The 24423-nt window shown below is 38.9% G+C and overlaps 1 protein-coding gene across 1 annotated transcript in view; it reads right to left on the minus strand.

Annotated features, from left to right (window-relative positions):
• Nucleotides 1–13130: 13130 nt before the first annotated feature.
• PAAF1 (proteasomal ATPase associated factor 1) overlaps nt 13131–24423 on the minus strand; it is a 44740-nt gene continuing 33447 nt past the window's right edge. Inside the window, exons 8-12 of the mRNA XM_061202879.1 lie at nt 23424–23515; nt 21970–22085; nt 20339–20421; nt 14996–15078; nt 13131–13591 (exon numbers count right to left, since the gene is read on the minus strand). Of these exons, the coding sequence (XP_061058862.1) occupies nt 13514–13591; nt 14996–15078; nt 20339–20421; nt 21970–22085; nt 23424–23515 (452 nt within the window). The 3' untranslated portion in view covers nt 13131–13513. The remainder of the gene's footprint in view (nt 13592–14995; nt 15079–20338; nt 20422–21969; nt 22086–23423; nt 23516–24423) is intronic.

Raw genomic sequence — 24423 nt, forward strand, 5'->3', positions numbered from 1 at the left:
ACAGCTTCTGTCCATTTTTCTACTGGGCTATTCTTTTTTTACAAATTGATTTGTGACTCTTTATGTTTCTTTGTTGATAATATAAAATACAAACCCCTTCCACCTTGGAGCTTGTCTTTTTACCATTTTTTTAAATGGGGTCAAATTTATCAATCTGTTCCTTTTTGGTTATCTTTTTGTGTCTAGTTTAAGAAATATTCCCTACACAAGGTCATAAAGATCTTCACCTACATATTCTTCCAAAAGTCCATTTTACTTTAAAATCTTTAATCCACCTAGAACTTATTTTTCTGTATATGGTGCCAGGTAGGTATTGTTTTTTTCTTTTAGACATCCCACTATCCCAGAACCATTTATTCAACAGTCCATTGTTTCCCCACAAATCTGTATGACTGCTGTGTTATATACAAATGTTACATATATTCATGGGTTTGTATCTGGACTACTGTTCCACTGGTCGATCCCTGGGCCAGTGCCACACTACAGCCCTTCCTCTCCTCCTCCTTCCTCAGGAGTATCTTCTCTAAGTACTTAGCTTCTTACTCCTCTCAAATGGAAACGTATTCTTAAGAAAGGATCAAATATCAGTCATACAGGGAAAAGAGGGGTGCTACATTTTAAACCTCATCTCTAATTGTGGATGGAAAATCTTGATAGTTCCCTGCTGGCACTTCAGATACTAATGACTGAGATATTTAAGAACTTTCCTGGGTCCTCTGAAGCCACAATATTACAGAGGAGGGCCTGCCTTAAAGTAGATCTTTCATATTATTTGAGGCAAAAGATCTATTTTAGGTATATTTAGGTATATCTGAAAGTGGTAAAACACACTTTTGGAGTTGGGCCAAAGGACAGAGAAATCAATTAAAAAGCTAAGAAGTAAAGTGTAGGTTCTGGGTGAGTTGACTGGTCAGAGTGACCCTACTTTATTTTTTTTTAATTTAATTTAATTTTTTTGTACATCAGGTTATTAGTTATCCATTTTATACACATCAGTGTATACATGTCAATCCCAATCTCCCAATTCATCACACCACCACCACCACTGCCCCGCCACTTTCCCCCCTTGGTGTCCATACGTTTGTTCTCTACATCTGTGTCTCAATTTCTGCCCTGCAAACTGGTTCATCTGTACCATTTTTCTAGGTTCCACATATATGCGTTAATATACGATATTTGTTTTTCTCTTTCTGACTTACTTCACTCTGTATGACAGTCTCTAGATCCATCCACGTCTCTACAAATGACCCAATTTCGTTCCATTTTATGGCCGAGTAATATTCCATTGTATGTATGTACCACATCTTCTTTATCCATTCCAGAGTGACCATATCTTGATGTTGCTGTATTCACATGCCATTTGTGTGACTTGAAGCAAGTTTACTTAATGGTCCCAAGTCTAAGTTTCCTTGAATAAATGGGATTATTAACATGAACTCCACCACAGGGTTGGTGTGAAAATATTAAATAAAACTATACAAAAGCACGCATCACATAGAAGATGCTCCCTCAGCATTGAGGCAGTAGACTCAGAGCCAAATCCTATCTGTTAGCTACTAGTTTTATGACCTTAAAACAGTTATTTCTTAGCTACAATTGCCCAGTTATAAAATGAAAATATGGAATTACTCTTTATATTTTTTTGCATTTCTGAGCTTTCTTATGTATTTAATTTGCATTTTTATTTAATTACTTAAATTGAACATTTTTTCTTGTGTATTGGCCATTTGTTTTACTCTCTTTTTTTTTTTTTTTTAGCCACACAGCTTGCAGGATCTTAGTTCCCCAACCAGGGATCGAACCCGGGCCCCCCGTGGTGAAAGTGCCGAATCCTAACCACTGGACTGCCAGGGAATTACCTGTTTTACTCTTATTGCCAGAAAAAAGTGCTGTTAAAAATCAAACTCAGAGGGTTGGGGGAAGGCCTTGCTTAGTCTGGGACTGGCTGAGATGAATGGAGAGGAAGGAGGCGACTCTATCTGAGGGACACCAGGTGTGCAAGGGCCATAGTAAAAGGGAAGGAGATGGCCTGTGTGGCCTGTGTGGCTGGAAGATTGGTTACTCACAGCGGTATTGAGCAAATAAGTGAATATACAAAGAATTATGAGAGTGAAGCTTCTCATTGTTGGAGAAAGGAGGTAAATATGTAAAAGGTGGAGCTGGATTGGAATTGGTGACATCAGTGTGAGTGCATGATTTTTAATATATATAGAATGATGGATGTAGAAAGAGAGATGTGTATATGTACTATCTACTGATAGGGCCAAGAAGCAATCATACCCCACTAGTAAAGAGCATATTATTGCCCAGATTTTGGTTTCTGAATACTATTCTCCACTAAAAGGAACCAGGGCTATTTAGACAAACAACTGATTCCAGGGCTGCGATGGGAAAGTGTAAGTTGAGGCTTGAATATCTTGTGGTATCAGAGAATATGGAAGTGCTCAAAGAATGATGGGAACATGTCAAAAGGACACAGGATCCAGCTTGAAGGAGCCCCCATTGGCCCAAATGGGACACTCTAAATAGCAAAATAAATAATAGTAATAATGGATTATAATCCATAGAATAAAAGATGAATCCATGAGTAATCTATAATAATATATCTGAAGAATGAATGAGTGAATGAATATATAAATGAGGGAGAAGGGAGAGTTCTTCCTTACAGTAGAATGCTGATTATAAATGTAAAAAGAATAATGGAATTAGAAAATCACCATTTGGCAATTATCATAGGAATAACTGATTCAGACAGAAATCATTACAGAATGCTAAAACTAGTTCATACAAGATTGATGAGGAATAGGATATTTATACTCTCAAAGTAGCTCCCCACAAAATACTTATTAACTTTGCTGTGGAGAAACCTGGTAGATACCATTTTAACTGAGTTAACATTGCCTGACTAAAATAAAAAGGATGGACAAAAACAAGCATTGGCAAGGACATGGAGAAATCAGAACACTTACACATTGCTGGTGGGAATGTAAAATGGTGCAGCCACTTTGGAAAATAGCTGGCAGTCTCTTAAAACATTAAACATAGAGTTACCATATGACCAAGCAATTCTACAGTTAAGTATATACCCAATAGAACTAAAAATATATGTTCACAAAAAAACTTGTACACGAATGTTCACAGCAGCATTATCCGTAATAGCTAAAAAGTGAAAACAATCCAAATGTCTATCATCTGATGAATGGATTAAAAAACTGTAGTATATCCATACAATGGTCTATTAGGGTTCTCCAGGGAAACAGAGACAGTAAGATGTGTGTGTGTGTGTGTGTGTGTGTGTGTGTGTGTGTGTGTGTGGAGAGAGATTTATTTTAAGGAATTGGCTCATGCAATTATGGAGACTTGAAGGGTCCAAAATCTGCAGGGTAGGCCTGTGGTACAGCAGGAGACCCAGGGAACAGTTGCAGTTTGAGTCCAAAGGCAATCCTTTGGTAGAATTCCTGCTTGCTTGGGGGAGGTCAGTCTTTCTCTATTAAGGCCTTCAACTGATTGGATGAGGCCTTACATTATGGAAGGTAATCTGCATTACTCAAAGTCCACCGATTTAAATGTCAGTGTCATCTAAAAAACACAGAAACATCCAGAATGTTTGACCAAAAATCTGGGCAACATGGCTCAGTCACATTGACAAATAAAATTAACCGTCACAAGTGGGCTATTACTTGGCAACAAAAAAGAATGACGTACTAATGCATGCTACAACATGGATGAACCTTGAAAACTTTATGCTAAGTGAAAGGAGCCAGACACAAAAGGCCACATATAATATGATACCATTTATATAAAACATCCAGAATAGGCAAATCCACAGAGACAGAGAGTCAGCTGATTAGTGGTTGCCAGGGCTGGGGCATGGGGAGTGACTGTTGAAGTATATGGGGTTTCTTTCTGGGGTGATGAAATGTTCTGGCATTGGTGGTGATGGCTGTACTACCTTGTGAATATACTAAAAACCACCAAATTGTATACTTTAAAAGGGTGAATTTTATGGTTTGTGAATTATATCTCAAAAAACAAAACAAAAGGTTAACATCACCAGTAATGAGACAAATCGACATTGTGTGGCTCCCAATACCATGCTCTTAGGATGGAGAATCACATCGGGAGTATTCTTGCCCAAATACATAACCTAAATCTAATCATGAGGAAACATCAGACAAACCCAAAGTGGCCTACATTTCAAAAATATCAGGGTTATAAAAGGAAAAACTGAGGAAGTACTCCAGACAGAAGGCAAATAAATGCAACGTATGATCCTGGATTAGACCCTGGACCACAAAGGAAAGAGTGATTATAAAGGACATTGTTGAGACAACCAGCAAAATTTGAATGGGGCTGGCAAACTGGATGATAGTATAGTATCAATGCAGGTTTCCCTGTTTTGACAGATGTACTGTGGTTATGCAGGAGTGTCCCTGATTTCAGCAAATGCATACTGAAGTATTTAAAGGTAAGAGGACATAAAATTTGTGTATTACTCACAAGTGATTCAGAAAAAATATATACAGCATATATAACCTGTGTAAAAAATATATCTATATATATATAAAGAGAGAGGGAGAGAGAGGATGATAAAGCAAACATAAGAAGTTAACAACTGGGAGATCTGGGTGGGGATATACTGGAATCCTCTGAACTATTCTTACAGCTTTTCTGCAAGTTTGAAATTATTTCAAAATAAAAAGTAAATTAGAAAAATATATAAAATATATCCACAAAGAGACTTGTTCAAGAAAAATAAACCTTTGCTTTACAATGTTATAGTGAGGACTGTGCCTGGCACACAGTATATGCTCAATAGCTGCTGCCACTGCCAACTTTTCTGAGAGGACTGAGAAATAGAGGCACTTCTCACAAGAAGTCACAAGGGGGCATCTGAAAGCCAAGAAACAAGGTCTAACACAGAGCTTCCCTGGGCCTGCAGTGCTGCAGATGGCGGTTGTCAACCCTTCCTTACCCAGAATGCATTCCTCAACCCAAAAGGAAAAAAAAGCTTTGTCTGCTGCAAACTGGGGATTATTCCATTCACAGTAGATAAGGCTTTGGGGTACCTGAGAGCTAGCCTCTGCTCCTTCGGTATGGGTCTGGACTTCAGGACAGCTGTCAAGGGTTACTGCATCTATCACAATCAGGACATCAACTCTGAAGACCTGTGAAAAGGGGCTTGTAAATATGATGGCAATGGAGAACGAGTCCTGGAATGGGAACTCAGAGACATACTTGTGTGAACTCAGCTATATTCTTCTTCATCCTTTTTTGTTAGTCTGACTTTTTAGAGGTTCCCCCTGGACGTTCTAGGATTCAATGTTTCTGAGCTCTGGAATATGTCCTTTTGGGTCTACCTGACCCTATCACAAATCACTCCTTGAATGAAATTGCTCTAGTCCCAGAGGTCTTGTGACCACATGGTACAGTGGAAGGAGCATGGGCCTTGGAGACAGACTGAGCAAGGTCCAAATCAAGGCTCTGGTACTTTAATTCCTTGAGCCTCAGTTTTGTTTTGTTTTTTTAATTTACTTTTGGTTGCGTTGGGTCTTCGTTGCTACACGCAGGCTTTCTCTAGTTGTGCCGAGCGGGGGCTACTGTTCATTGCAGCGCACAGGCTTCTCATTGTGGTGGCTTCTCTTGTTGTGGAGCACGGGCTCTAGGCAGGCAGACTTCAGTAGTTGTGATGCACAGGCTTAGCTGCTCCGCAGCATGTGGGATCTTCCCAGACCAGGGCTCGAACCCGTGTCCCCTGCATTGGCAGTTGGATTCTTAACCACTGCACCACCAGGGAAGTCCCTCTTTATCCTTTAGACAGGAATAATACCATTTCCTTTTTAAGAGTGTTATGAGGATTAAATATTTACATACAGTACCTAGAACAGAGTAGATACCCAGTAGATACTCAATGAATTATAGTATTTTATTTTCGATTTGGTTTAGGCAAAAGCAACCGGAAGGAAAATATGGGATTTAAAGTTAAGATAAACTCTGTTCAAGTTCTTACTCTCTATGACCCTTGGCAAATAACTAGATCTCACTGAGTCTCATCACTAGCCTTTTTTTTTTTTTGGCTGCGCTGTGTGGCTTAGAAGATCTCAGTTCCCTGACCAGGGACTGAACCTGGGCCACAGCACCAAAGGCCTGGAATCCCAACACTAGGCCACCAGGGAACTCCCTACCACCAGCCTTTAAGAACTCTGTAAACCATAATATTACCCCAGCTAGGAATTACCTTCTTCTTTTAAATAAATCCTGATCTTAGCCTACATGGCCCAGCACAAGGGTTGCTTTTCTCTAATAATGTAATTGATATGGTATTCATACTCTGGAAATGAATGACCACGCTGCACAGCATGCGGGATCTTAGTTCCCCAACCAGCGATCGAACCCATGCCCCCTGCAGTGGAAGCGCGGAGTCTTGACCACTGGACCGTGAGGGAAGTCCAAACTTTGGAAATTATTAAAAAGAATGAGGGACTGAGCTCTGCCCACCAGAGCAACAGCCAGCTCTACCCACCACCAGTCCCTCCCATCAGGAAACTGGCACAAGCCTCTTAGATAGCCTCATCCACCAGAGGGCAGACAGCAGAAGCAAGAAGAACTACAATCCTGCAGCCTGTGGAACAAAAACCACATTCACAGAAAGATAGACAAGATGAAAAGGCAGAGGGCTATATACCAGATGAAGGAACAAGATAAAACCCCAGAAAAACAACTAAATGAAGTGGAGATAGGCAACCTTCCAGAAAAAGAATTCAGAAAAATGATAGTGAAGATGATCCAGGACCTCGGAAAAAGGATGGAGGCAAAGATCGAGAAGATGCAAGAAATGTTTAACAAAGACTTCGAAGAATTAAAGAACAAACAAACACAGATGAACAATACAATAACTGAAATGAAAACTACACTAGAAGGAATCAATAGCAGAATAACTGAGGCAGAAGAATGGATAAGTGACCTGGAAGACAGAATGGTGGAATTCACTGCTGCAGAACAGAATAAAGAAAAAGGAATGAAAAGAAATGAAGACAGCCTAAGAGACCTCTGGGACAACATTAAACGCAACAACATTCGCATTATAGGGGTCCCAGAAGGAGAAGAGAGAGAGAAAGGACCAGAGAAAATATCTGAAGAGATTATAGTTGAAAACTTCCCTAATGTGGGAAAGGAAATAGCCACCCAAGTCCAGGAAGCGCAGAGAGTCCCATACAGGATAAACCCAAGGAGAAACATGCCGACACACATAATCAAACTGGCAAAAATTAAAGACAAAGAAAAATTATTGAAAGCAGCAAGGGAAAAATGACAAATAACATACAAGGGAACTCCCATAAGGTTAACAGCTGATTTCTCAGCAGAAACTCTACAAGCCAGAAGGGAATGGCATGATAAAGTGATGAAAGGGAAGAACCTACAACCAAGATTACTCTACCCAGCAAGGATCTCATTCAGATTAGATGGAGAAATCAAAAGCTTTACAGAGAAGCAAAAGCTAAGAAAATTCAGCACCACCAAACCAGCTCTACAACAAATGCTACAGGAACTTCTCTAAGTGGGAAACACAAGAGAAGAAAAGCACCTACAAAAACAAACCCAAAACAATTTAAAAAATGGTCATAGGAACATACATATCGATAATTACCTTAAACGTGAATGGATTAAATGCTCCAACCAAAAGACACAGGCTTGCTGAATGGATACAAAAACAAGACCCATATATATGCTGTCTACAAGAGACCCACTTCAGACCTAAGGACACATACAGACTGAAAGTGAGTAGATGGAAAAAGATATTCCATGCAAATGGAAATCAAAAGAAAGCTGGAGTAGCAATACTCACATCAGATAAGATAGACTTTAAAATAAAGAATGTTACAAGAGACAAGGAAGGACACTACATAATGATCAAGGGATCAATCCAAGAAGAAGATATAACAATTATAAATATATATGAACCCAACATAGGAGCACCTCAATACATAAGGCAACTGCTAACAGCTCTAAAAGAGGAAATCAACAGTAACACAGTAATAGTGGGAGACTTTAACACCTCACTTACACCAATGGACAGATCATCCAAAAAGAAAATAAATAAGGAAACAGAAGCTTTAAATGACACAAAAGACCAGATAGATTTAATTGATATTTATAGGACATTCCATCCAAAAACAGCAGATTACACTTTCTTCTCAAGTGCGCACGGAACATTCTCCAGGATAGATCACATCTTGGGTCACAAATCAAGCCTCAGTAAATTTAAGAACATTGAAATCATATCAAGCATCTTTTCTGACCACAACACTATGAGATTAGAAATGAATTACAGGGAAAAAAACGTAAAAAACACAAACACATGGAGGCTAAACAATATGTTACTAAATAACCAAGAGATCACTGAAGAAATCAAAGAGGAAATCAAAAAATACCTAGAGACAAATGACAATGAAAACACGATGATCCAAAACCTGTGGGATGCAGCAAAAGCAGTTCTAAGAGGGAAGTTTATAGCTATACAAGCCTACCTCAAGAAACAAGAAAAATCTCAAATAAACAATCTAACCTTACACCTAAAGGAACTAGAGAAAGAACAAACAAAACCCAAAGTTAGCAGAAGGAAAGAAATCATAAAGATCAGAGCAGAAATAAATGCAATAAAAACAAAGAAAACAATAGCAAAGATCAATAAAACTAAAAGCTGGATCTTTGAGAAGATAAACAAAATTGATAAACCATTAGCCAGACTCATGAAGAAAAATAGGGAGAGGACTCAAATCAATAAAATCAGAAATGAAAAAGGAGAAGTTACAACAGACACCGCAGAAATACAAAGCATCCTAAGAGACTACTACAAGCAACTCTATGCCAATAAAATGGACAACCTGGAAGAAATGGACAAATTCTTAGAAAGGTATATCCTTCCAAGACTGAACCAGGAAGAAATAGAAAATATGAACAGACCAATCACAAGTAATGAAATTGAAACTGTGATTAAAAATCTTCCAACAAACAAAAGTCCAGGACCAGATGGCTTCACAGGTGAATTCTATCAAACATTTAGAGAAGAGCTAACACCCATCCTTCTCAAACTCTTCCAAAAAATTGTGGAGGAAGGAACACTCCCAAACTCATTCTATGAGGCCACCATCACCCTGATACCAAAACCAGACAAAGAAACTAGAAAAAAAGAAAATTACAGAACAATATCACTGATGAATATAGATGCAAAAATCCTCAACAAAATACTAGCAAACAGAATCCAACAACACATTAAAAGGATCATATACCATGATCAAGTGGGATTTATCCCAGGGATGCAAGGATTCTTCAATATACGCAAATCAATCAATGTGATACACCATATTAACAAATTGAAGAATAAAAACCATATGATCATCTCAATAGATGCAGAAAAAGCTTTTGACAAAATTCAACACCCATTTATGATAACAACTCTCCAGAAAGTGGGCATAGAGGGAACCTACCTCAACATAATAAAGGCCATATACGACAAACCCACAGCAAACATCATTCTCAATGGTGAAAAACTGAAAGCATTTCTTCTAAGATCAGGAACGAGACAAGGATGTCCACTCTCACCACTATTATTCAACATAGTTTTGGAAGTCCTACCCATGGCAATCAGAGAAGAAAAAGAAATAAAAGGAATACAAATTGGAAAAGAAGAAGTAAAACTGTCACTGTTTGCAGATGACATGATACTATACATAGAGAATCCTAAAGATGCCAAAAGAAAACTACTAGAGCTAATCAACGAATTTGGTAAAGTTGCAGGATACAAAATTAATGCACAGAAATCTCTTGCATCCCTATATACTAATGATGAAAAATCTGAAAGAGAAATTAAGGAAACACTCCCATTTACCACTGCAACAAAAAGAATAAAATACCTAGGAATAAACCTACCTAGGGAGACAAAAGACCTGTATGCAGAAAACTATAAGACACTGATGAAAGAAATTAAAGATGATACCAACAGATGGAGAGATATACCATGTTCTTGGATTGTAAGAATCAACATTGTGAAAATGACTATACTACCCAAAGCAATCTACAGATTCAATGCAATCCCTATCAAATTACCAATGGCATTTTTTACAGAACTAGAACAAAAAATCTTAAAATTTGTATGGAGACACAAAAGACCCCGAATAACCAAAGCAGTCTAGAGGGAAAAAAGCAAAGCTGGAGGAATCAGACTCCCTGACTTCAGACTATACTACAAAGCTACAGTAATCAAGACAATATGGTACTGGCACAAAAACAGAAATATAGATCAATGGAACAAGACAGAAAGCCCAGAGATAAACCCACGCACCTATGGTCAACTGATCTATGACAAAGGAGGCAAGGATATACAATGGAGAAAAGACAGTCCCTTCAATAAGTGGTGCTGGGAAAACTGGACAGCTACATGTAAAAGAATGAAATTAGAACACTCCCTAACACCATACACAAAAATAAACTCAAAATGGATTAGAGACGTAAGTATAAGACCGGACACTATAAAACTCTTAGAGGAAAACATAGGCAGAACACTCTTTGACATAAATCACAGCAAGATCTTTTTTGATCCACCTCCTAGAATAATGAAAATAAAAACAAAAATAAACAAATGGCACTTAATGAAACTTCAAAGCTTTTGCACGCAAAGGAAACCATAAACAAGATGAAAAGACAATCCTCAGAATGGGAGAAAATATTTGCAAATGAATCAATGGACAAAGGATTAATCTCCAAAATATATAAACAGCTCATGCAGCTCAATATTAAAAAAAACAAACAACCTAATCCAAAAATGGGCAGAAGACCTAAATAGACATTTCTCCAAAGAAGAAATACAGATGGCCAAGAAGCACATGAAAAGCTGCTCAACATCACTAATTATTAGAGAAATGCAAATGAAAACTACAATGAGGGGCTTCCCTGGTGGCGCAGTGGTTGAGAATCTGCCTGCAAATGCAGGGGACACGGGTTCGAGCCCTGGTCTGGGAAGATCCCACATGCCACGGAGCAACCAGGCCCGTGAGCCACAACTACTGAGCCTGCGCGTCTGGAGCCTGTGCTCTGCAACAAGAGAGGCCGCGACAGTGAGAGGCCCACGCACCGCAATGAAGAGTGGCCCCCGCTTGCCACAACTAGAGAAAGCCCTCGCACAGAAACGAAGACCCAACACAGCAAAAATAAAATAAATAAATAAGAAAACCAACTCTTCTAAAAAAAAAAAAAAAAACTACAATGAGGTATCACCTCACACCAGGTAGAATGGGCATCATCAGAGAATCTACAAACAACAAATGCTGGAGAGGGTGCAGAGAAAAGGGAACCCTCTTGCACTGTTGGTGGGAATGTAAATTGATACAGCCACTATGGAGAACAGTATGGAGGTTCCTTAAAAAACTAAAAATGGAATTACCATATGATCCAGCAATCCCACTACTGGGCATATACCCAGAAAAAACCATTAATTCAAAGACACATGCACCCCAATGTTCATTGCAGCACTTTTTACAATAGCCAGGTCATGGAAGCAACCTAAATGCCCAATGACAGACGAATGGATAAAGAAGATGTGGTACATATATACAATGGAATATTACTCAGCCATTAAAAGGAACGAAATTGGGTCATTTGTTGAGACGTGGATGGATCTAGAGACTGTCATACAGAGTGAAGTTAAGTCAGAAAGAGAAAAACAAATATCATATATTAACGCATATATGTGGAACCTAGAAAAATGGTACAGATGAACCAGTTTGCAGGGCAGAAATTGAGACACAGATGTAGAGAACAAACGTATGGACACCAAGGGGGGAAAGCAGCGGGGGTGTGGCGGTAGTGGTGTGATGAATTGGGCGATTGGAACTGACATGTATACACTGATGTGTATAAAATTGATGACTAATAAGAACCTGCTGTATAAAAAAATAAATAAAATAAAATTCAAAAAAAAAAGAATGAGGAAGGTCTGGACTTCCCTGGTGGTGCAGTGGTTAAGAATCCGCCTGCCAATGCAGGGGACACAGGTTCGAGCCCTGGTCCGGGAAGATCCCACATACCACGGAGCAACTAAGCCCATGTGCCACAACTACGGAGCCTATGCTCTAGAGCCCGTGTGCCACAACTACCGAAGCCCACGTGCCTCTAGCCTGTGCTCCGTAACAAGAGAAGCCACTGCAATGAGAAGCACGCACACCGCAATGAAGAGTAGCCCCCGCTCGCCACAACTAGAGAGAGCCCGTGCACAGCGGCAAGGACTCAGCGCAGCCAAAAATAAATAAAAAATAAATAAATTTATTAAAAAAAAAATAGAATGAGGAACGTCTAAATGTACTAAGATGGAAAGAACTCAGAGATACTAAGTGAAAATAAACCATGGAATACATAATGATTCCATTTGTATGTTTAAGGAAAAAAAAGAGGTGACCATGTTGTACCCTTGCTTAAAACCCTTCTGTGGTTCCCCATAGCCAATCAAGTGAAGTTCAAGCTCCTTACCTGGCATTCAAGGCTGTTCACTATTTGGACCCTGTCAACCTCTCCAGCCTCATCTCCTATAGACCAGCCTGGCCATCCCTTGAGTCCTGAGTTCCATCTATGACTAAATTGCCCTTCACCATTTTTTTCTCTAGGTGTTAAGAATCAGAATCACCTGGGAGTCTTGTTAAACTACTAATCGTGGGCCCCATCCATAGAATTTCTGATTTAAGTCTGAAAGGGTCGGGGAGGCAGTGGTTTCCAAGAATTTCTATTTCTAACAAGTTCCCGGGTGATCTGATACAGCTGTTCAAGGGACCACACTTTGACAGCCACTGCCTTTACAATTATATGATTCAACTTCGTCACCTGTATAAAGGGTAACCAATCATATCAGTTTGCCTGGGACAGAAGGCATGTAGCAGAAAACCCCTCAGTCCGAGGAAGACTGGGAAGGTTGGTTACCCTACCTGTCTAACAATGTTTCCCAGGTTGCGTATGGGATATTTACTGTTACTGTCAAGTAGTCCTACCCTATAGGCAGGCTAACAGGAAGTGCCTGAGAAGGGAATCCCATCACCATGACTGACTTTTTGCTAGAGCAGGAGTATTTAACAAAGATTCTCAAATTCAGACTCCTCCAAACATATTTTCTTTATTTCCTCCAGAGAACAGGCTTCAGTCCTCCGGTCCTTGTAAACATTTAACATAATCGGTGTGAGATCAAACTATAAGCATCCATATCCTTGTCCTATGTTGCTGGGGTGAGTTTAAGGGAGAAGTTGGGACAAATGCAGCGAGCACATGTGAGCTTCTTACTCACTTCAAAGTGGGTCCTGTCATGGAATGATAGCTCCACATGGGCCAATGCAGCTGACTTTTTGTTGCTTCCAAAGGGTACCCAATACAATAAAGGGCACCCATGGTCCTTCCATGGTCCTTGATGATGTTTCTGCTCACTGCTGATCAGAGTCAATCTTTCTCATTAACTGGGACTCCTCTTCCCAAGGGGTCAGAGGTCAGAGAGCTGATAGCGTCGCACAAGACCATCTCGACAACACGTGTAGATCTGCTTCTCCCATGTGGCTACCTGGAACACAAGAGTTCACAGCTCAAAGGAAGCCCGGGATTCTTCCATTTCAAAAAGATAGAGCCTTGTCATTGACCCCCACTAGTACAAAGGAGTCTGAGAAGCTTTACTGACTCCAAAGACAAGACTTACATCCATGATATATATTAAAAAAAATAGCTGGCCAGAATCAAGGGGGCTCATGACTACAGAACAGAGAAACTAAGTGACCAAGTGGAGAACAAACCCACTAGCATTGTGCATGGTTTAGCGCAGACAGTGTGTACTGGGGGAGCAGATGGTCCATAGAAAGGCCTGGGTATCCTTGAACCTCATAAAATTATATGCAAAGAAGTTCTCAAAATGTGCCTTTTTTTTTTTCTGAGGAGGATTTCATCAGATTCTCAAAGTAGTCTGAGACTCAAAGAAGGCTAAGCACCACTAATTTAGTGGAAATGTCACAATTTCTGGAGTTAGCTTAATCACAGGTTTGCTAATATGTAGCTGCACGACCCAGAGCAACTTTCTCAACCCCTCTGGGCCCATTTCTTCATTTGTAAAATGAAAATGATACGTTAATTCACAATACAGAACAATATGCAGGAATTTTAAAAAATGAAATGTATCTATTATATATTCATTTGTCTGGAAAGAGCTCCAAAATGTCATGTAAAATAAACCAAGTCATAGAGCAATACATATAGAATGATCCCAATTATGTACAAAGTAAAGACAAAACTATATTATTTACATAAATACACAAAGATGTAAGTGCAAATTCTCCAAAACCAGTCTTAAAAGATACATGCCAAACTATTAATGCTAGTTACTTCAGGAAAGAAGAGTGGAACCAAAAAAGTCTTAAAGCAGACTTTTAAGTCTGTACAAGTCTGTATTGTTTGAATTTTTATATGTATGCATTAATTATAAATTTATTTTAAATTATAAGAAAAAATAGGAATAATAATATTCTACCTCAAAGGATGATAGCAACTATTAAATAAGATAATATATGTAAAAACATCTAGAACAATGTCTGGTCAACAAATATTCTTTCCCCTTTCATTTTTCTCTTTTCACTCTAACCAAATCAGTGTTGAACTTAAATACTAATAATAACAACAATAGTAATAATAGCTAATATTTACAGAATATTTAAAATATACAAAGAAATTTCATATGCATTATCTCACTGTTATCCTCATTTTACAGATAAATTGACAGACTGAGGAGGTAAAGTGATTTTTTAAGTTTCCAGAGCCAGTAAGTGATGAAGTCACTTCTGACTCAAAATTATTTCTTCCTATCCCACCCCTTAGTATTGTATTACCCCTAATAACCAGAAAGTAGCTGGATTCAGTCCCCTCAGAAGCCCTAGGTCCCAGGTGAGAATCACCCAGGCCTGGTCTCCTCTCAGGTCTGTACCTTGTACACAGGGTCACAGTCAGCCCCAGTGAGCTCAATGACATAGTCTAAGTCTTGCTGGACAATGAAACAGCTCCCATCACCTAAAAGGCAGAAAGAAAACTTAAGATAACTGAAGAGGAAGCTGCACGCAAAGTTAAAAAAAAAACAAACCCCTCAACACTTTAGTTTATTTCTTTACATCACTAGCCTAAAGAAGATTGTCCTAAGACACAGAATGGTAGACAGGACTCATTATGTGGGCCAAATATGAGGACCTACAGTGACTGCCTAAAATGCTGGGCTTGAGAGGATCTGAAGGCCAAGTGCAAGCTCAGTGGGAAGAAGAGTTATCTTTGATTAGCAATAACTGCCAAGGGCACAGAGCAAGCAACTGTAGGCTTATACATATGTTTGCAAACTTATCCTAGACAATGATTTTTAACAGGGAATTTGCCTGTATAAATGTTTTCTTTAAGAAAACTATGCTCCCAGGACTTCCCTGGTGGCTCAGTGGTTAAGAAACCGCCTGCCAATGCAAGGGACACGGGTTTGAGCCCTGGTCCGCAAAGATCCCACACGCTGTGGAGCAACTAAGCCCGTGCGCCACAACTACGGAGCCTGTGCTCTAGAGCCCACAAGCCACAGTTACTGAGCCCGCGTGCCATAACTACTGAGGCCTGTGTGCCTAGACCCCGTGCTCTGCAACAAGAGAAGCCACTGCAATGAGCAGCCCGAGCACCACAACAAAGAGTAGCCCCCGCTCACCACAACTAGAGAAAGCCTGCTCGTAGCAACAAAGACCCAACACAGCCAAAAGTAAATAAATAAATAAATTTATATATATATATATATATATATATATATATATATATAAAAACAACTATGCTCCCAAATTATTCTTCAATCTATAAACTTGACCACATAAATCAGGCAAAGGAGAAACGTTATACCAAGAAAATAAAAGTATATCTAATTTTTAAACTTAATTTTCTCAGAAGAGCATGGTCAAATGAAACTTGGAATGATCTATAAACTGCTGAATGGGTGACTTTTTTGTTCCTGTTTTATTTAATATAAAAGTAGCACGTGCTCACTGAAGAAAACTTTAAAAATAAAGAAACAGGGACATCCCTGGTCCAGTGGTTAAGACTCCGCGCTCCCAATGCAGGGGGCACAGGTTCAATCCCTGTTTGGCGAACTAAGATCCCATATGCTGAATGGTGCAGCCAAAAAGAAAAAAAATTAAAAATAAAAGTAAAGAAACAGAAGCAAAAAATCACCCATATCTACCACTAAATATAATTACTGTTCACATTTTAATGTATTTTTCCAAACTTTTCTGTGTAAATTTTTATTTTACATGGTTGAGAGCATACTGCATAAAAGAATATCTTTATGCATAAGGTTTTTTTCTATATTAAGATTATGACTTTGTATAGAACCCTGGAAAAGAATCAAAAGATATTAATTAACCATTTGAAACTTTTTGGAAATCTGAAAAACTGCTTTCCGAATTACATGTTAATCAATTTTAATTTATCTGTTAATCTATACTGCAACCAGCAGCATACAGGAGGAATTTATCCTTTCTTGAATTATTATTATTAAAAATAATATTTTCCAAAAAAGAATTCTTATATATTTTAGAGATACATATAGAAATATTGACAGGGGAGATAAGACAGTCTGATTACCATAGCTCTTCTTCTACACTCAAGTTTCTATACACAAATCTACTTGATAAGTCCCAGCTCTATTCCCATTCCCTCCAGGAAGCCATTTCTAACCACCCCATATAGTAAACCCTTCCTCCCATCAACTTCTTGTAACACTTATTATTCCTTTGATACTTCCACATATCTTTCCCTATAGCATAATTCTACTTTTTGTGAGTGTGTGCTTTTTCACTGGATCATGATGAGAAGAAACACTTTTTAAGAGGGCTTATAGGGCAAGGGGTAGTTATAGGAGTAAGAAGAAACTGTTACTTACAGAATGTCTACTTTATGTCGAGTACCTATTTTATCTCTAGGTAAATTGAGTCTTAGAAATGTGAAGTGGTTTACAAAGGTCATAGGACTGTTAGATTAAACCATATACAACTGCCATTTTTATAAATCAAAAATGGCCATGTATTAGGAATTTCATAGAGCTGAATCTAATAGTAAGTGATGGAGTGAGGATATAAATTCATTGATTAGGTTGTCAGTTTGCATCCAAAATCTATGCTTTTTCTATATCATGCAACTGCCCAATAAAATAAAGGCTAAGTAGGAGATCAGGGCTAGAGCTATGGATTCCAATCATTAACAGTTAACACCATGAGAACAGTCGGTGCTTGAGGAAGCATGGAGAAGAAAAGGTAGAAGGACAAAGGCTGAACTCAGGAAATATTTCTGGTTTAGGGATGGCAACAATACTAGGAAGAGCAAAAGGATTCAACGCCAACAAAAAATTAGAGAACCTACAGTAAACCATGAATCATGCTAGGCAAAATACCAGGGAAATCAGGGAAAGGAGCAGTAACTGGAGAAAGAGAATGATCAGGAGATTAATTAGTATCACCAAAGTCAAAAGACCTCATAGTTTTAAGAAAGAAATAACATAAAAGAATCCATTACCACTAAGAATCATGAAAGATGAAACATATGTACTCACTCATTCAACAAACATTTGCTGAGATTCTTCAGTCCTGTGCAAGAGCTGGGGTTACAGAGAAGAAGAAGACATGCCACCTGTCCTCAAGGAAGCTTAGGGACTAGTGGACAAGATAGGATTGTACACATAAAAGGCCACTGGATCTAGCAAGAGGCTCATGATTGGTGGCCTTCAAGAGGGCAGTTTGAACAGAGGGATGGGGATGGAGGGCACACTGCAGAGATTTCAAGGGAAGAGTGTGGTATGGCAGCAAAAGGAATAAAAAAAAATAGGATCGTGAGTGCTGGCAGCAGCATCAAGGGAAGCTGTCACAAGCTGATTCCAGCTGTACTCTTTTTAAGGTTTTATAAAGAGTACCACTGCATCACTAACTTATGCCCAGCCATGTGGGAGAAAGAGATTGAGAGAGAGGGAGTGCAGACAGCTAGAAAAATTAGGTGTACAGATTCCTGATTACTCTTTGCTATGGTCTGGAAATCAAAGGGCTAGGGAAATAAGGCACCAGTTTTGACAGGGACGAAGGGTACCTATATCAGAGAGATGACCATGGAAATCTGGATACTGTTGGTTGCCTATTGTTGTTTTCTATGTCTGTGAGTCTGTTTCTGTTTTGTATATAGATTCATTTGTATTATTTTTTAGATTTCACATATGAGTGATGTCATATATTTGTCTTTCTCTGACTCACTTCACTTAGTATAATATTCTCTAGGTCCACCCATGTTGCTGCAAATGGCAATATTTCATTCTTCTTAATGACTGAGCAATATTCCATTGTACATATATACACACCACATCTTCTTAAGCCAATCGTCTGTTGATGGGCACTTGGGTTGTTTCTACGTCTTTGCTATTGTAAATAGTGCTGCTATGAACACTGGGGTGCATGTATCTTTTTGAATTAGAGTTTTTGTCTTTTCTAGATATATGCCCAGGAGTGGGACTGCTGGATAATACAGCAACTCTATTTTCAGTTTTTTAAGGAACCTCCATACTGTTTTCCATAGTGGCTGTACCAATTTACATTCCCACCAACAGTGTAGGAGGGTTCCATTTTCTCCACATCCTCTCCAGCATTTATTATTTGTAGACTTTCTGATGATGGCCATTCTGATTGGTGTGAGGTGATACCTCATTGTGGGTTTGATCTGCATCTCTCTAACAATTAGTGATGCTGAGCATCTTTTCATGTGCCTATTGGCCGTATGTATATCTTCTTTGGAGAAATGTCTATTTAGGTCTTCTGGGCACGTCATATATTATATAATTCTGGCCAATGACATAGGAGAGTAAGTCTGCTGGGCTGCTCCTGAGGAAATGTTCCTCATTCTTAAAAAGGGTAACAATTTTTATGTTATGTGAAGATGAGACTTGCTGCAGCTATCCTGTGCTGTAACCTGAGGACAAAAGTCAGCATGCTAGGGAGGAGAGTGCCAAAAGATGAAGCAAAGCTGGGTTCTTGATTTTATTTCTTTTTTCCTTGTTAAAGCTTTATTTATTTTTTAAATTTAAAAAATTTTAAAAATATTTTTAGAATAATTTTGGATTTACAGAAAAGTTACAAAGATAGTTCAAAAAGTTCTCATGTGCCCCTCGGCCAGTTTTAGTTTATATTTTTTTGGATTTCACCAGTCTTTAACGTCCTGGATGCAATCCAGGATACCATACTGACTTAGTTAACTTTTCTTAGTCTCTCTGTTGACTTTGTTTTCAAATCACTAAATTAATCTAATGTGGAGCCACCATAAACCTGAATGTCTTGTTAAGTGAAGTAGTACATTTTCCTAATTACTGAAGCCATTTTCAGTTGGGTGTTCTGTTACTAACAGCTAAAAACATCCTAGCTGATACACCAAAATACTCACATAAGGTGGTCCCTTCAGGCCTATAGACCAGTCCTCCTCACCTACATCATTCCTATGAGGATTCAGTGTCCCTTAATGGACACCTTCTTCCATGTATTTTCCCCAACCCCACTCCCAAACTCCATTCCAAATATTTTGCACTGGCTACACCAAGGTACTCACTTTACCCAGACTATGCACATAAAACATCAAACACAGTACCTACTGCATGCTAGGCACCTAATAAATGATAGATCCCTTCTTTCTGCCCCCTTTCACTTATTTATGACTTTGCACACACTATAGCTTTGGCTTTCAATGTGCATCTTTACATCTCCAGTTGGTAAAATATTTACTGGATTACACATCACCCAGTCCATGAAGACATCCCTGCAGCACTCCTACCACTCGAGTTAGCTGTTCCCCATGTTCCCATATAGTCTTCTGCTGCAGTACTTATCAAATGGTATTCAATCACATGTCCACATGTCTGTCTGCCTTACTAACTGTGAGCTCCTTTAGAGCAGAGACTGTAACTGATTTGTTATTGAATTCTCAATGATTTGCAGTAAGGGCCAGTACGTTTACTCTGACAATGTTTATTGAGCACCAACTACATAGTGGGCACTGAACTAAATGCTGGGGATAACACGATGAATAAGGCACAGTCATTACTCTCAAGGAGCTCAAATTGGAGGGGGCAGAGACAATTACAAGTAGGGTGTTAAACACTATGTAAAAAGTACAGTACGCCAAAGAATCGTGTAGGACTATGAGCCTAGCCCTGCCACAGACCAGGAACTTAAACCTATGTTTAGTTGAACTATATAAAATCACCTCAGTTGGCCCCTGGACCCACCTTGACTAGCAATGAATCCGTCTCTGAAACTCAGCAGGGACATAACTGGTGCTCCTGATCTGTGGATGACTTGTACTGGAGCCCTAGGATTCAGAATAAATGGGGCAATTTTACAATTTTTTTCCTTCAAAAGCAATGCTTGACTATATTCAACATACAGCACTAACTGCATAACAGCACAAAGGACAAATGTGGACAGAAATTAAACATTCATATGGTTTCTTTCCTGGCAAAATCCTTGAATAGTAGATCAAGGTAGTCCGTTCAAAACCACCTTGGAGTGAATCTAAACATGTTATTGAGCTGAACGAACTAAGTCACCACCGGTATTTCCAGTTTTTAGGGGAGGCCTGACAAGGGTTTAAGATAACAATGTTAACAATATGTTAATCGTTCTACTTATAGACAGAATTAAGACAATTGTGAAATATTAAAATTGTCAGGACTCTGTAAAATGAAAGAGGAAGGTGAGAATCAATTACATATATGTGACTTTATAACAGTAATCAGGTTCCCTATCTCCACGGAGGCAAAAGCAAGTACAAAAATAAAGTAACTTAAATTATGGAAGAAAAGGTATAAGCTAGTCATTCTTCAGCTGGAATTTTTTCACTGCTCTTGGAATAAAGTCCAAACTCCTTGGGAGGGTATGTAAGTCCTTTCTAAGCAAATTCCTGTTTTCCTGTCTGGCATCACTTCTCATCACTGCTCCATCGGCAGGGTACGTACTTGTCATATTAAACTACACAGAGGTCCCTTAAAGTGCCATACTTTCACATGCCTTCATGCTTCTCTATATGCTATTCTACCTAAGCCAGGTCCTTCTCTTCTTTACTTGGTAACTTTCTACTAGACCAGATCCAATTAAAGCCTCATTTCCTTGGAGAAGCAGTCTCACCTTCTTCCCTCTCCTTCTCGATGTTTCCTCAAATTCTTGTGTGTAGCCCTGTCAGACCACTGACCACACTGCGTCATAACAGTCTTTTACTTGTTCATCTTTACTATTAGACTCCAAATGCCTCAAAGGCATAGTTTTTATTTTTTACTCCTGTTTTTCACTGCCCTGCCCAAAGCCCAATGCCTACAGAAGCCATTCAATAACTATCAGTTGAACAAAGGAAGGAAACAGAAGGAGGAAGGGACAGAATTGTAGAAACTGTTAAATCCTGGGACAAATAGGTTGTGGATTCCCTTTGGATATCTTTAAGACCAGGATAAAGCCTATTTTAGATAGGTTATGATCACAGCCAAATAAAGAATCAGAGCTGGCTTACCTGAACTAAAAATGATCAATCTTAGGCCAACCCGGATCTAATACCATGAAGAAAATTACTAAGCTCCTTAAAATGAAAAGTTTTACACAATTATTGTAAGTGAAATGTTAGTTCATTATTTAAGCTTAATTTCGAAAGCAATCATGACAATCATGACAGTATGACTCAAATTACCTTTTAATGTGATTCCAGGAATAATAAGAACAATCGGACAATTCACACTGGAAAACCTTTATAAACGGAAAAACATACCCTTGATTCAATAGCCATCTGTATGCCAGACTAAATCACTGTGAAAGCCAATAAAAATTTCCACTCTGCAGAAGACCTGCATCATGCAAACAAATGGTGACTCACCTTGGACTCCTCACATCCAGCTGATAAATGTTTCCATCCTGTGTCCCAGCCAACAGCAAGAAGCCAGAAAGAAAAGTACAGCAGTTGAAGGCATCTGAGCCAATAAAGAGGAACACCTGGAACAAGTAGGAGACAAAGATGCTGTTTAAAGATTAATTTGTTTCCAGGAATACACAGGCACCAAGAAAAGGAGAATTTTACTACTTTTAGTACAGAATTGCTTTCTTCCCCATTTAAGCACTTCCGATCTAAACTAAGCATTCATCAACAACTGAGGGGGAAGCACTCCCAGGATTTCAGGAACCTGAGGCTGGCTGAGGACTTAAGCAGGTTATATAATATCGTAGTCTGAGGCAGCAGGTTTCATACGATTTCCCCTTAACACATTGACTCATGGGATCCTTGAAACCAAAAAGTCTCCTTTACCCTCTTTTCAGCACAACCCTCCATTTGATAAACACTTGCAATTCACACATTTAAGTTTTGCTTCAAGGCACTTGTGACAACCTTTTGAAGGGAAAGAAACAAAGTGGCAATTTAAAGAATCACAAGTCACCCCATGTACCTGAAAAAAAAAAACACCCCAAACTATTAGACTTTTATTTATTCCTTAGTGTTAGTTCAAACAGTAAAGATTGAAAGTTCTAAAAAAAGAAACAAAACAAACAAAAACCCTTGATTTCCCTTTGGAAGTAAAAGCCAGCATGGAAATTCAGAGTATAAAGGCAATATGATCAAAAATAGTGATGTTCCCAGAACAAACTTTGAAAATGGAAACATCACCAGCACAATGAAGTCATGAGATGAAATGAAAATACAAAGCCTGTGGTCAAACCAAATCATTCAAGTTGTCTGGGTGATGATGACAGGAGCTGGAAAGAAATTTAGAAAATCTCAAGAAACTCAGAGTTTAATTAAGAGCATAGTCTGCTTGTCAAAACCTCAGCGAATGAAGGAAGAAAATTCAATTCTTCTACGAAAGATATTCTGGTCATTAATTAATCTAGAGCCCTGAAGGCGTTAAGTCCTTTACTCAGAAAATCTTCACATTATCTTAGAGGAAGAAGGGAATCTATAGAACCTTATCATTTTACATACAGCACACTAAGGCCCAGTGACTTGATAAAGGTCACAAAGCAGTAGGACATTTAATCCCATCACATAACCCTATGTGGTAAATCCTACTATGACAAGTTTAGTGATGAGGAAACTGAGGCTCAGAGAGGTTAAGTAACCTGTGCAATGTCATAGCCATTAGGAAGAACCAGGATTTAAATGTTGCCCTTATTCCATATCCCATGCTCTTAATCACTATACTGTACTGCCTCTCACTCATGCAGCTTCTTCAAAAGGTGAACATACAGAGAAATTAGAAATGTTTTCAAAACAGCTTTCCAAGAAACAGAGTGACCCAGGTTGCCCCAGAGTTCAAAGGTCTTAGAGGAACCACTTGCCGGCTGTCTGCTCTGCAGTCCCAAGCACTGAAGTTTCTTATCTTCTCGGGCCAACAGCAGCATTTTCGACTCTGTTCCAACCTCCCGTTCGCCTGCATGACAAATGAGCTATGTCAATAATGGGCTAGGCTGATCAGCAGGCAGTACCCAGAAAGCACAACTATTGATGGCTGTTTACTGAATTATTCTGTTAGTGATTCACTTATTAATCTTAAAGAAACATTTATTATGTTCTATATCTTGACTGTGGTATTGTTTATATGACTGTACATATTTGTCAAAACTCACAGAACTGTGCAATTAAAAAGGATGACTTTTACTACATGTAAAATATATCTCAATAAACCCAACTTTAAAATATTATTATTAAGTCATCTGTAATATGGAAAGATACCATACTTGGAGCAGGAGTACAAGGCTTAACAAAGTAGATAGTCTCTGCCCTCATGGCTCTTATGGTCTGGAGGAAATGAGATCTATCCATTCACTAAACAAATATTTACTGAGGGACAAGGTACTTACTCTCAAGGAGTAGTAGATTCTAGATTCTAGATTCTAGTAGAAATAGGAAATAGTAAAAGAAGCAAATAAACAAGTAGGATATCTTCAGACAGTGATGAGTTCCACAAAGGAAATAAAATAGGAAAATATAACCAAAAGGGAGTAGATGGTGGGGAAATGAGTGGGGGAAGGTAACTTTAAACTTCAATTTTATTAATTAATTTATTTTTTTAATTAATTAATTTAATTTATTTTATTTTTGGCTGCATTGGGTCTTCGTTGCTGCACGCGGGCTTTCTCTAGCTGTGGTGAGCGGGGGCTACTCTTCGTTGCGGCGCATGGGCTTCTCATTGTCGTGGCTTCTCTTGTTGCAAAGCACGGGCTCTAGGTAGGCAGGCTTCAGTAGTTGTGTCACACAGGCCCAGTAGTTGTGGCTCACAGGCTCTAGAGCGCAGGCTCTGTAGTTGTGGCGCATGGGCTTAGTTGCTCTGCGGCATGT

The sequence above is a fragment of the Eubalaena glacialis genome, chromosome 10 (genome assembly GCF_028564815.1).
Source record: "Eubalaena glacialis isolate mEubGla1 chromosome 10, mEubGla1.1.hap2.+ XY, whole genome shotgun sequence".
Classification (NCBI taxonomy): domain Eukaryota; kingdom Metazoa; phylum Chordata; class Mammalia; order Artiodactyla; family Balaenidae; genus Eubalaena; species Eubalaena glacialis.